A 13,309-nucleotide genomic window follows, 5' to 3' on the forward strand; every position below is an offset into this window, starting at 1 on the left:
AACAACATTAGGCTGAGCGTCGAAGGGCGAGGCACATCGGGCTGACCGACAGAGGTGAGGACGGTGTCGGTGAGAGGATGCGGCAGTCTTGGTATGGCCGACGAGGAATTCAGTGATACGAGATGAGATTCAGAGAAGATGGCGGTGAATTTTAGACGTATATTGAAAATTACGGTAAGATTAGAAATAACTGTATATAGTGTGAATAGATTTAAATACTAATATTAATTTTTAATTTTTAAATTTTAAAATTTAAAATTAAATAATTAATTAATGATTTAATTTTTAATTTTAATTTTACTTTTTTTTTAATTCATTGTACTGTGCACAATTAATATTGTTCCGATACTTTCTCAAAAGAAAAACATACCCCGGGAAGAACTTTAGAGTGAGTGAAGCCTCAAAAAGTCATCCAACGTAGCAAACACCAAAAAACAGAAGCACAGCAATGGCCACTTCCTGTTCACTCATCTCCACGTTCTTCCATTTTTCATCATCACTGTCTCGCTTCACAAACACCAAACCCCATTCTCATTCTTCTCCTTCTCTTCTTCACCTTCCCAGACCCCTCCGTCAACCCACCACCCTCTTCTTCCTTCGCCCTCAACAACCTTCTCCATCTCCCTCTTCAAAACCAACAACAACAACCCTTCTTCCAAAACTCTCCTTTTCTTCTTCTTCATGTACTTTTTTGGATTCCTGCTTCCTCTTCTGCACGTCGGTGGCGCTCTCTCTCACACTCTTCCTCACCGGTGCTGACTCAGCATCTGCTTTCGTTGTAACCACCCCAAGGAAGCTCCAATCTGATGAACTCGCCACCGTTCGCCTCTTCCAAGAGAACACTCCTTCTGTTGTCTACATCACCAACCTTGCTGTCAAGTAACTATTTTCTCTCCAAAGTTTCAATCTTCCTGCTTTTTCCTCTTTTGGGTCTTCATTGTTCGTTCTTGTAGGCTATTGTTTGTGAATGCAATTTGGCTTTTGTTTTTGTCTCTGAAGAATTAGTTCTTTGTTGTTTTAGGCAGGATGCATTTACCTTGGATGTGTTGGAGGTTCCGCAAGGTTCCGGTTCTGGATTTATTTGGGATAAGGATGGCCATGTTGTGACCAATTACCATGTTATCCGGGGTGCTTCTGATCTCAGGTTGGTTGGTTTTGCATCTTTGATACCTTTGTTTTCTTTTTTGGATCCAGCTTAGGTGTCTGATTTTTGGAGAATGTCTAGTTTGATTTATAATTAGTTAGAGAGTACTAGTAGTACCACACACAATTCAATGGATGACTATAAGGTGTTTTCATGTGTAAGTTGTATTTGACTTGTTCAAATGCCCATTCTCCCAATAATAAGTGTAAGCTCATGTTAAAATATTGATAAATCAATGGTATGGATAATGGATTTGCACATGACCTCCTCATGTGCGATTTGCAGAAGAGGAAGTGCTCTGCGCTCTGCATTACCGGCCAACAATTGTAAGGGTGATATTGGTAAAAATGAAACCACCAATCTCCCGCTATAGTGTTGGCAGGGTAATTGGAACCCCTATCCTTGCTGTGATACCTCTTGTTAGTATAGTTTCTCGCATAGTTACGGGCAAATGTGCAACTTTATTTCGTTTGGTTTCTTGTAACTTCGTCTTGCATTATGGTTGCACCCATTGCAAGCGTCGAAGTTGGGGCTTTAAGCCTGTTGAATACTAGGGCTGATGCTTGTTAAATGACACCAACAAAAATATTGCTATGAATAAGAGTAATACTCTAGAGTGTAATGGAATTTCTTCTTGTTTCGAGTCATTTGGTTCAATGATACAAAGTGATAATATTGTGTGTTGTTTTGCTCCTCCTTCAGCAGATGTGTGTGTTGGCATTGAGTTAGATATATTAGGCAATACTGGAATCTTTGTTTATGACCCCATTGAGTCAAGTGTTTAACAGTGAACACACATTCTGGGATGGTTTAAAATATGTCTAATGAATTGATTGCTCATGTTGAAAGAGCTGCTAGTTTTGTGCAGGGTCACTCTTGCTGACCAGTCAACTTATGATGCCAAAATTGTTGGATTTGACCAAGACAAGGATGTCGCTGTGTTGCGTGTTGAGGCACCTAAAGAAAAACTCAGGCCTATACCTATTGGGATTTCTGCTGACTTGCTCGTTGGTCAGAAAGTGTTTGCTATTGGGAACCCGGTGAGATCTTTTATACTGATTGATGGTGACTGAAACTATACACTAACCCTGAATGTTGCAATCTAAAGATATGGAAATCCTGGTTGAGTTTACTGTTATTTTTAGCTCAAAAAGGGGTTGAACTTTAGTTGATAATGAAGATTCAATCTTACTGCAGTCGTCTTTAATCTAACATGTAGTTTGTATAATCATCTATTCAGTTCATCAGCATTGCTTGCTAATGTTCACACATTTTTATCGATGCTAAAATTATGTTAAATAAGGTATTAGAGATCTGAGTTATAAATGCTTTAGAATTTTTACTTTGTAGTGCCTTCCAAACTGAATTATGTAGCTTTTAGATGTTCACAACTTGAATCCCATGTGCTTTAGTTATTGAATGTCAAGGCAATCAGCTATTAATGTATCTGACCTTGATTCTTGCAGTTTGGACTTGACCACACTCTTACAACTGGTGTCATCAGGTATGAATGCAGGAAATTGAATATTTTGATGCAAATTTCTTCTTTTTTAACCGTTACTTAGGAAATGATATTTTACTTGGATACTCACTTTCCTCTCCTCATGTAAGATTATACTCAAGCCTTTTATATTGGTGTCTGAAAATAGCAACAATTGTCCTGCCCATAATTTTACAAAACTTTTGTAACAAATTTCAAGATGCCATGTTCCATATTGTAAATTATCTGTTTGTCGATGTCTGTTTGCAGTTTATGCAAAGGCTATTAAATTAATAACAAATGAGATCCCATCGATTATACCAAAAATAAAAATATGACTGCATCCAATGTTAACCTGCTTCTATGATTGGTTAAAAGCTATATTAACTAAGAGAGAGTAGGATAGGGGGAAAATTAAGCTGAAGAGACATTTGTAATGCGATGAAACATTGCTAACACTATATGTTGAATTCTTTCACAAAGGGGAGAGATATAATCCATTTCCTGAATTAAAGATGCTATATTCTCTTCCACCATCATGTGTTAAATGTGATTTGTTTTCAAACATGCATATAATGATACTTCCTCAAATATTTCTCATGTTGCTTTTGTATTGATTGTTTTTTGCTGGTATATATACTTTCTCAATAGTGGACTTCGGCGAGAAATTAGTTCCGCTGCAACCGGCCGTCCAATTCAAGATGTTATACAGACAGATGCAGCTATTAATCCTGGTAACAGTGGAGGGCCACTGTTAGATAGTGCTGGAAATCTCATCGGTATAAATACAGCAATTTATTCCCCCTCCGGTGCTTCCTCTGGTGTTGGATTTTCTATTCCAGTGGACACTGTGAGTTATAACTCCGACCTTTCTTATGCTTTTCTCATCGAGGCAGCATCTGACGTTTGCCTAAAGTTGGAAACACTACTTTCTCTGTTGTATTCTCTAAAATATGTCATGAGATTCTTGTTTTACATATTTAGGTGAATGGAATTGTTGAACAATTGGTGAAGTTTGGGAAGGTTACAAGACCTATTTTAGGAATCAAGTTTGCGCCTGATCAGTCTGTGGAGCAGTTGGGAGTTAGTGGGGTGCTTGTCTTAGATGCTCCTGCCAATGGTCCAGCTGGGAAAGCAGTAAGTTTTTATTTGTGCGCCATCTTTGTAAAGGAAATTCATTAAGATGAAGAAAAGAAAATTATAAGAGTAAACACACTAACTTCTTTTGAGGTTAGGTGATATATATCGTAACATGACACTTCATTTCTAAAAGTATAAACTAATGTTTCCTGTATGCACTAGCTACCAAATTGTAATTTATAAACCAAATTACACCATAGTTAATGTAGTTATAGGTTGTAACTTGGGTCATCTCTTAGAAGGAAGGGTATATTGTAGTTGATTTGGTTTGAAATGGGGTTTTGGTTTCGTGCAATAAAATAAAGGGCAATTTTAAGCAAGATTGAGAAGCAATTCAAGTCAAAATAGAGGTAATTCAAGAATTGGAAACACTAGCACAAAGATCCTAAGAGTTGAATAGCCTATTCTCAATTTGGCATTTTATCAAGCAGGCATACATAAATCACCTTTCTACAATTGTAATCTCTTGAGTTTTAGTCTGGCCAAGAAGTAGCAATAAGCAACCAAGAATCAAAATCTCAATCCCTAGGAACTATAACCAATCCAACATACAAGATAATTGTATTAGCAATTCTCAATCAAGAACTATTACCCTTCACTATTCATCAAGCATTTGACAACTAATCAATTAATATACACTTAGCAAATCAATTCATTATGCATAGATATCCATAATCATGAATAATAACACACAATCAACTCACATGTCACATACTCATCAATTAACATAAACATATAGGTGGAAGTAAAGGAAGAGAGTGGAAAAATAGAATTATGCATTAAAGTGAAATGGGGTTCAAGACATCTCTATGAATCCCTTGGAAACCTCGAGTTAACATAACATGTTTAGCCCTCTATGCTCATCAAGTTACAAAGCTCATAATTAAGGCTATGAAATGTAGAAAATAAGGCTAGAAAATTAGTGTAATTACTATGGGAAATGGGAAACAAGAAATTCAGGTATGTAAGTGAGAAATCTAAGGAAAGTTAAAGAGGAAAACAATGGCAAATCTAAACCCTAAGGGAAAATCTAGAGAGAAGTGAGAGCTTCCCTCTCTATTACTATGAACTAAAACCAAAAAATGAGTTATGAAATGAATCAATGTGTCCACCCTTGCCTCCTCAGCCTTTTCCCCCTCTATTCAGCCATTTGGGGTCAAACAAAGGGCCCAAATCTCGAGTTCACGTGTTTCATTAAATCTCCACATGAAACTTTCTTTGCCTAGGCAAAGGTTTGTTGCCTAGATGACCCCTTCGAGTCAGGAAAGGTTGGTCATTTGGTTTTGTAATTGTGTCTTAGAGGAGTTCATCTAACAGGGCTATTCAAATTTATATTTTGCAGGGTTTGCAGTCAACAAAGCGCGATTCCTATGGTAGACTTATTTTAGGTGACATCATCACATCTGTGAATGGTAAGAAGGTGACCAATGGAAGTGATTTGTACCGAATTCTCGACCAGTGTAAAGTGGGTGATAAGGTATGGTGCACATTCCTTCCCTCTATTCTTCATTTCACCCTATACTGTGTCTCTTGTTCATTTTAATATTAAGGCCAAGGTATTCTAAAATTTCTTTTGAATCCTCAGATTTCCAACAAAGAAAAATAAAACTGTAGGAACAAAATCATATAATCATTTGATTTGCATGTAACTAGGCAAGGTAAAATATAGCTTCAAGCAACATGTTCTAGTGTTCTGTTCATTTGGACACTCAATCAAATGCAAACGTGCACCATTCTTGATATACATTATAGTTGTTTAGTCAAACACAATCAAGCTAGCATCTGATTTGTTTTTGTGCCATATAACTTTGTATTGTAAATTCTCTATCATGAGTTTGTCTTGATGAGGATGCAAAACTTAAATTTTGGAGGAGTGTTCCAAAACATTTATATTTTTTCTTAAGCTGTTTTGATGTGATGTGTTTCTGTCTAATCGCTCTGCACTAGAGATCAACATTTAGGGTCTATTTGGATTGACTATTAGGAGATTAAAATTATTTCATTAATCAACTATAAGGATAATTGACTTCCTCTTCATCAATAATTCGGAAGTTAATTCGATGTCTATATGTGAATTGTACAAAATGGTATGAAGGGATTTATTTATTTTATAATAAGATTTGTTACTTAAGCTTTGTTTCGTATAAATATCACAATCTATTATGAGTACAAACTTGATTTATAATAGAACGCAATGGTGTGGTTTGATTATGGTGTGGTTTGATTCATGTAACCGATTTCCTGATTTCTGAGTGGTGGCGTTGGTGATGTGATGGTGTTATATGTATACTAAACATTTAATAAGATTTTCCAAATAGCTTCTCTTTTTTGCTCTTTTTCTGCTTTTATATGGAAAAAGAATATGTAATTAATTTGATGATGATATTTCAGGTGATTGTGGAGGTGTTGCGAGGTGATCACAAGGAGAAGATCCCTGTGATTCTTGAGCCAAAGCCTGATGAGTCATGATACACAATTCATATTACATGTGTATATAACATTCATATGCCAACGAAGCTATTATTAGTTAATGCTTTTATTCTTAGGTTGTTTCTTGACCAGAGGTTTAAAATGTACATATGTACCATGGCACTAGCTTCTCACTATCCTTGTAACTTGTTTCTTTATTAAACTTTGTATTATAATTCGCCACGTTTATTTGTCCCTGATGACGGCCAAACAATGGTTTAGAATTTTAGCAATTCAAAAGCTAGAGTTCGTAATGAGTATAGGCTAAATCGGTGAATAACCCTCCATCAAAGTTTAGAAGGTTGTCATAAAAATTAAATCAATAACCGGGAGTTGAATTCTGAATTGTTCTCCCTTAGACAATTGAATGCATATAATCAGTCATGAAATTTGGGGATTTTGAATATGAATGCAAAAAGGTAAGATAACTAAAAATTAAAGAGCAATAATAATAAAATTGCAATAAGTAAAAGCAATAAACAAGTAAACAACTATCTAGTAAGCATGCAATTGACATGGCAACAATTAAGAGGTAACTGTACTAGAAAACAATGAAATTAAACTAAAAGAGGCTAAGAGAATAGAGTCAACGTAATTAAATACTTAAAAAGCCTTGGTTAGAGTTGAGAATTTAGGCTTTTTATCTTTGTTATTAACCACAGACATGATAATTATTAAGAATTATTCTCACTTCATCATCTTCTAACATTGGAAAGAAGTCAAGTAGACATAATTGGTCTCAATCCACAATTCCTAATCAACTTACCAATCAAATTTGGTAAAAGATTAGCGTTAGTGAAAACCAAATTAACTAATAACCCTAAATTACTAATCAATATCGGACATTGATAAGTCAAGGATCCGTAATTACTCAACTCCAAGCCAAAAATTTAAAAATCTACTTCATAACTAGAGTAAACATTTTATCGAACACTTGGTGAGCAATAAGAGAAAATATTATGAAATTGTGAAAATTAATCAAAATTAAATCTAATTACTACCAAATATCAACAATAGCAACTCAATTAATACATATAAAACATAAAAGAGTAATTAGCCATTTCTGACCATGAAAGATTGAGACGCTGACAATACTTACCATGACTAATTTAAATTAACTTTATAACCATGAAAGATTTGCTCCGTTTGACATTTCTAACCAAACGTCAATTTTTTAAATTTGCCGTTAGTAAGGCTTCCTACGTGGCTGTTTATTATCCAAGGTGTCATTATTTTATTTTAATTTAATAATAAAATAATATGTTACTAAACTAATCACCTAATCAGACATCAGAGTCTCTTGGAGTCTTGGTACCAAAAAGAAACACCAAGGATTTCGCGCGCAGATGCTCCAGTTCTTCATCAATGGTGATATCAACTCTCTTCTAACCCAGCGGACGTCGTCGCTCTTCATCGGCTTTCATCGTCTGTGAGCGTTGCAAGTGTACTCGCCGTCGTGGAGGTCCTCTGTGTTGTGCATTCAGAACTTGTACATTCCCGTCTCAGTCTTCGTTATCGCGTTAACGTGCTCTCGAAGTACTCGCCGTCGCATTCTCGTCATCATCCTCGTTGCTTGTGTTCTGGTTGGTGCCTGCTTCTACTCTTTCTTTTTTCCATTATTGTTTTCGGTTTTTAGGTTAGGGCAAATGCTGCCATTGCAGAATTCCCAATTTACTAATGATTTTCTTTGAAAATGTTACAAAGATTTTACTAATTAAGTTATTGATTGTTGGTGATTGCTGATTAAGTTGTTAATTTCAATACTTTATTCATTGTTAATTTAGTAATTTTTGTTTGTTGTTAATTCCTAATTTAAATGTTCTTGATTGATTGTTGTTAGTTTAAGAAGAAGCATTGCACTTTGTATTTCTCTATACATAATAGTGGCCGGTAAAATCTGAAGGTAGGGCAATTTTAGTTGGTTGGCATAGCTACCAATACAATGGGACTAAATTATTTTGAAATGTCTGGTTCCTAATGATCTTTATTAGAAGGGTAGAATCTTTAGTATTTGTGGTGTGATACAGTCAGGAGCAGGTGTATAATTTAGTTTTAGGCATCTTCACAAGACTCTAAAGAAAACATAGAAGGAAGGAAGGGGAACTAAACATGTGCACGAGAGAGAGTTATTGTTTAAAGAAAAAAATGTAGCAGACTATAGCACTATTACAGGGATGTGTTCAAAATGGGGAATATGATATATTTTTTTGGGTGATTCTATAATACAATGTGCTTCCTTCATTTATATGGTCAAAAGCATGAACTGATACAATGATTCTATAATACAATGTGCTTCCTTCGTCTATTTGCCTATCAGTTTTCTTTTAAGTTTAATATTTTGTTAATATATTGGATTGATTTGACTTCCTGAACTATTTATTACTTCATTTATAAGCTATCATATCATTTGAGGATTAAAATCCATTAAGGGATTGGTGGATTTTCAACTAATCTTCTGCCTTGCTGCACAAATAAATTATTAATCACATTTTCAAATATGCATGTTAGTATGTAACTTTGGGACTTATGTTCACATGAATATATTAACAGTTAACTTATATTGTTAACTTGAATATATTGATAATATAGCAGATTGTAATATATTTTGCATGTTAATTATTTTTATTTTATTTTATTTTATTTTAATTGAATATTTGGTTTAAAATTTTTAGCAATTAATCATGTTAATTCTAGTATGAATTTTAATATTGTGTCATATTTAGTTAGATGGCAGCAACAACTCATATAACTCTATTCATACATCACGATGAAAAGTTTGTAAGATATAGTGATGGAAATGTGAAATATGTTGGAGGTGATGTTAACGAAGTTAGAAGGGTTAACGTTGACACACTAAACAACTTCTTCATCAAGGGTCTCTTAAGGGATATTGGATATACTTTTGTGAATGAGTGCTATTGGCTGAAACCCGATAAGGAACTTAAAAATGGGTTGAAATTACTGAGAACCGACACTGATATAGTTGAGATGAGATTTTAAGGTGTAATCCTGGTTCGACTGTCATTATTGAGACAACGCCGATGCCTGATTCAGATAACCTTTTTAAGAGAATATATATTTGTCTTGATGCTTGCAAGAAGGGTTTCTTGGGTGGATGTCGACCATTTATCTGCTTGGATGGGACGTTTCTTAAAGGGTATTATGGGGGCAGTTGTTGGCAGCAATCGGGCAAGATGCTAACAATCACATCTACCCAATAGCGTATGCAATTGTTACTGCAGAAACAAAAGACATCTGGAAATGGTTTCTTCAGCTATTACGAGAGGATCTTGGTGATGGTAGGTCACATGGATTTAGTTTCATGAGTGATCAACAAAAGGTCACATGTGCATTTATTAGCTGTTGAGAGTGGTTATCCGATTTCAATAAATTTAGAATGAATTAATGATTTTCTAGCTCCTAAAGGTGTTGCGTTTTGTAACTATGATTAGCCTCTTTGGCATTAACATGATTATAATGAAGTGCTTTCTATTTATTAGAAAACATGTATGCATAAGATATTTATATGCTTTATAAGATTGTATGATTTTTTGGTGTTGTGTAGCTGCAACATATTTATATGATTGTATTGTATGTTGGTATTATAATGTATGGCTGTAACATATTTGAGTTGTGCTGGGTATTGTAGGGTCTTATTCCTGCTCTACAGGAAGTTATGCTAGGATCACATCATAGATTTTGTTCTAGGCATATATGGCAGAGTTTTGCTAAAAAATGGAATGGTCTTGACTTCAAAGGAGCATTGTTCAGCTGTGCAAAAGCCATGACGCCCCAGGAATTTGATGCTGCCATGGACAGAGAGTTAAGAGGATGAACCCTCACGCATGTGAATATCTTAGGCGAATTGAACCTTGTCAATGGAGTCGATCACATTTTAGCGAGTGGCCGAAGAGCGATAACATCACAAACAACAATGCCGAGGTTTTCAACGGTTGCATAAAAAAGATGAGGGGAAAGCCAATTATCACCATGCTAGAAGAGATTAGATGTTACATTATGCGCATCTTGGCCAGGAACAAGAAGGCACTGGTAGGGTATATGGGCAGGATTACTCCAGTTCAACAGAGTCGATTGGAAGTCGAAAAGAGGTATAGCAATCATTGGAGGCCTTTCCCAACGGGTGATTTAGCTGGTAACATATTTGAGGTTCAATGCTTGCCAATTAAGGTCAGCGTAGACTTGGGCAAGAAAACTTGTAGTTGCAGATTTTGGCAATTAAATGGTCTCCCCTGTCGACATGCTTGTGCTGCTCTAGCATATCAGAATAGAAGACCCGAGGAATATGCGAACAATTGGCTCACTATTGGAGCATACAACAAAACATATGAGTTCCTAGTTCAAGCTGTTCCTAGCAAGGAGTTTTGGGAAAAGCATGGGTATGCAAACATTTTGCCTCCAGCATACAAGAGGCCGAGTGGAAGACCAACAGTGAAGAGAAACAAAAGGAATGATGCACCAGAGCCACAACCAGATCCTCACAGAGTCAAGCGAAAATATGGACAAATAGTTTGCCAATATTGTCTTATTGTATGATTGTTTACAATTAATGTCATTTTGATACCATGTTATATTTGTATCCTCACTTGTTTAATTTCTTGCTTCTTTAGGCCGGACATAATAGTAGAACATGTCAAAAAAAGAAGGACGACATGGCTGCACCCAAAGAAGCAGGACCAGCAGCAGTCCCAGATGCAGCACCGACAGCAGTTCTAGATGCAGCACCGGCAGCACCAGCTGCACCTGTAACAGCGCCATCTATGGTGATTTCGACAATAAAATACTTATATCTGTTAATGTAATTATTTTCAGCATAGTTTTTAATTGTTAATGCAATTATTTCCTCTCTAAACAGGTGATACCAAACCCTGATCCACTTATTCCTCCTTAAGCCAACCAACCTCCAATTCAACTAGCACCTATAAGGCCACCACCAATAAGACCTTCAATGCAGAATATTTCTTCTGATAGCAAGAGGCCAGCCAAAAGGAAGAATACTAAGAGGCCTCCTCCAACTCTATTCAATAACATGAGACCTCCTTCAATAAGCAACCCCTCAAGTAGGCCTATTGTTAGCCAAGAAACCATGCATGGTGCTAGTGCTGGAACATCTACCAGATTCATGCAATTTATACTGACTCCAAGACTTGGAACACCAACAACTGGATTCTCTAGTGGCAGTAGTAATTCCACACCTAGTTAGGGCCTAAGATTGATTGGATTAAGAAACTTTTGTTGTAGTGTTTAGATATGCCTGTTACATAGACCATGTTCACTTCAATCTTTTTGGGAACTTAGTTATAGTATTTTGGTTTAGAGTTACATTGACCATGGTTTGTTTTGTTACTTAATTCTCATCAAACAACTATGATGAATTAGCATGAACTTATATGTCTACTATGTTAATGGGAGATGATTACATATTTGGCATTGTCCCACATTGATTTGGTACAAGAATTTTCATTTAGTAATTGTCACCATTCATATATATTGCTATGTGAAGGTTAAATTAGAGTTTGTGATTTGAAATATAAGCAGCTATGTCAAATTTCAAATATCTAAAGGTTATTTTTGTCAAATTTTCATTCATTCGGTTCACAAATTTTCATTAACTGTTAATTGTCACAACTTATAATTGTTATATCAAAGTTAAATCAGTGTTTGTGATATGAAATATAACCAATTATGTTAAATTTTGAACTTTTTTAGTGGTTATTTTTGTCAAATTCTCAATGTTTCGCGGTTAGATATGTCAATAAATATATAACTATTAGGTTACTTTTGTCAAAAAAAATTTTAACAAACCGGAAACTGGTTCAACGCCACATTCCCCTTCTCATTCCAATTCAATATCAACCCAGAAAAAGAATATAATCAAATCAAACCTCAATTCTACATTTTAAACGCGAGAAACATGATTGAAAGGAAGCACAACACAAGTCCTGTAACAATTGATAAAATTCATATCCTAATTTCTATAATATCTCTCTTAATCTTTCTTATCTTCATAACTACTTTCATAATAAACATAGAAGAAGCATGATAAACGCAATCTTGTCATAATCGCAGAAGAAGCATGATAAACGCAGAAGAAGAAGCATAATTGCTATCATAATAAATCCATATTCTACTTTCATAACTACATTCTCAACTTTTCATAGCTAGGGTTTCAGATTTTTGAATAACCCACACACTTATGAAGAAGAAGCACATAGGGTTATTATGGTAAAATTAGGCAGTAATGCCACGTTGGAAAGCCAAGTTGGAAGGATACTTGCCACGTAAGAAGCCTTACTAACGGCAAATTTAAAAAATTGACGTTTGGTTAGAAATGTCAAACGGAGCAAATCTTTCATGGTTATAAAGTTAATTTAAATTAGTCATCGTCAGTATTGTCAGCGCTTCAATCTTTCATGGTCAGAAATGGTTAATTACTCAACATAAAAACATCAACAAAATTCACAAACTAACAAAATAAGAAGTGACTTAAAATAGAGAAACAAATATTCAAATAACAAAACTAGATTTAATTAAGATCCAATTCAAGAACTAGAACAAAAATTGATTAAAGAATCCTAAAATCTAAAGAGAAGGAAGAGCTTCTCTCTCTAAAAACTATGAACCAAAAACTCCCCACACTCCAAATTGGTGATCCCGTTGTCGTCCATTCCCTTGGACTTTTTGCTTCTTTCTTTCCTTTAGAGTAGAGCTAAATTGGGCTCAAATGAGCCCAAAATTGTGGTTAGGTATTTTCATTAATGAGACATGCACTGCATGTTATGCATACGCATGAATTGAGAAAGATGCATACGCATGGGTACATATGGCAGTCAAATCTTCAAATCTTTAATTTTTCATGATTTCTTCACTTTTACATGTTTTTGCTCCATCTTCCAAGTCATTTTTGTTCTGTTAAACCTGAGATCACTCAACAAATACATTACGCATCGAATGGGATAACATTAAATTAAAATTGATAATTTACTGGTCCAAAAAGCATGTTTTTAACTCTTAAGTACAATTAAAAAAAAATTATAATATATATTCTTGGTGAATAA

General features: G+C 35.1%; 2 protein-coding genes across 2 annotated transcripts; both read left to right on the top strand.

The window, feature by feature from the left end:
* Nucleotides 1-366: 366 nt before the first annotated feature.
* DEG1 (DegP protease 1) lies at nucleotides 367-6,429 on the top strand. The gene is made up of 8 exons (XM_016347823.3): nucleotides 367-879; nucleotides 1,022-1,144; nucleotides 2,013-2,184; nucleotides 2,611-2,648; nucleotides 3,276-3,474; nucleotides 3,609-3,761; nucleotides 5,107-5,241; nucleotides 6,156-6,429. Exons 1-8 carry the CDS (start codon nucleotides 449-451, stop codon nucleotides 6,231-6,233), a joined length of 1,329 nt encoding a protein of 442 aa, XP_016203309.1. The 5' UTR covers nucleotides 367-448; the 3' UTR covers nucleotides 6,234-6,429.
* Nucleotides 6,430-10,064: 3,635 nt separating this feature from the next.
* LOC107644045 (uncharacterized) lies at nucleotides 10,065-11,142 on the top strand. The gene is made up of 3 exons (XM_016347824.3): nucleotides 10,065-10,781; nucleotides 10,862-11,014; nucleotides 11,107-11,142. Exons 1-3 carry the CDS (start codon nucleotides 10,065-10,067, stop codon nucleotides 11,140-11,142), a joined length of 906 nt encoding a protein of 301 aa, XP_016203310.1.
* Nucleotides 11,143-13,309: the final 2,167 nt, after the last annotated feature.

Source organism: Arachis ipaensis, chromosome B5 (assembly GCF_059453495.1).
Source record: "Arachis ipaensis isolate K30076 ecotype BB chromosome B5, ASM5945349v1, whole genome shotgun sequence".
Classification (NCBI taxonomy): Eukaryota; Viridiplantae; Streptophyta; class Magnoliopsida; order Fabales; family Fabaceae; genus Arachis; species Arachis ipaensis.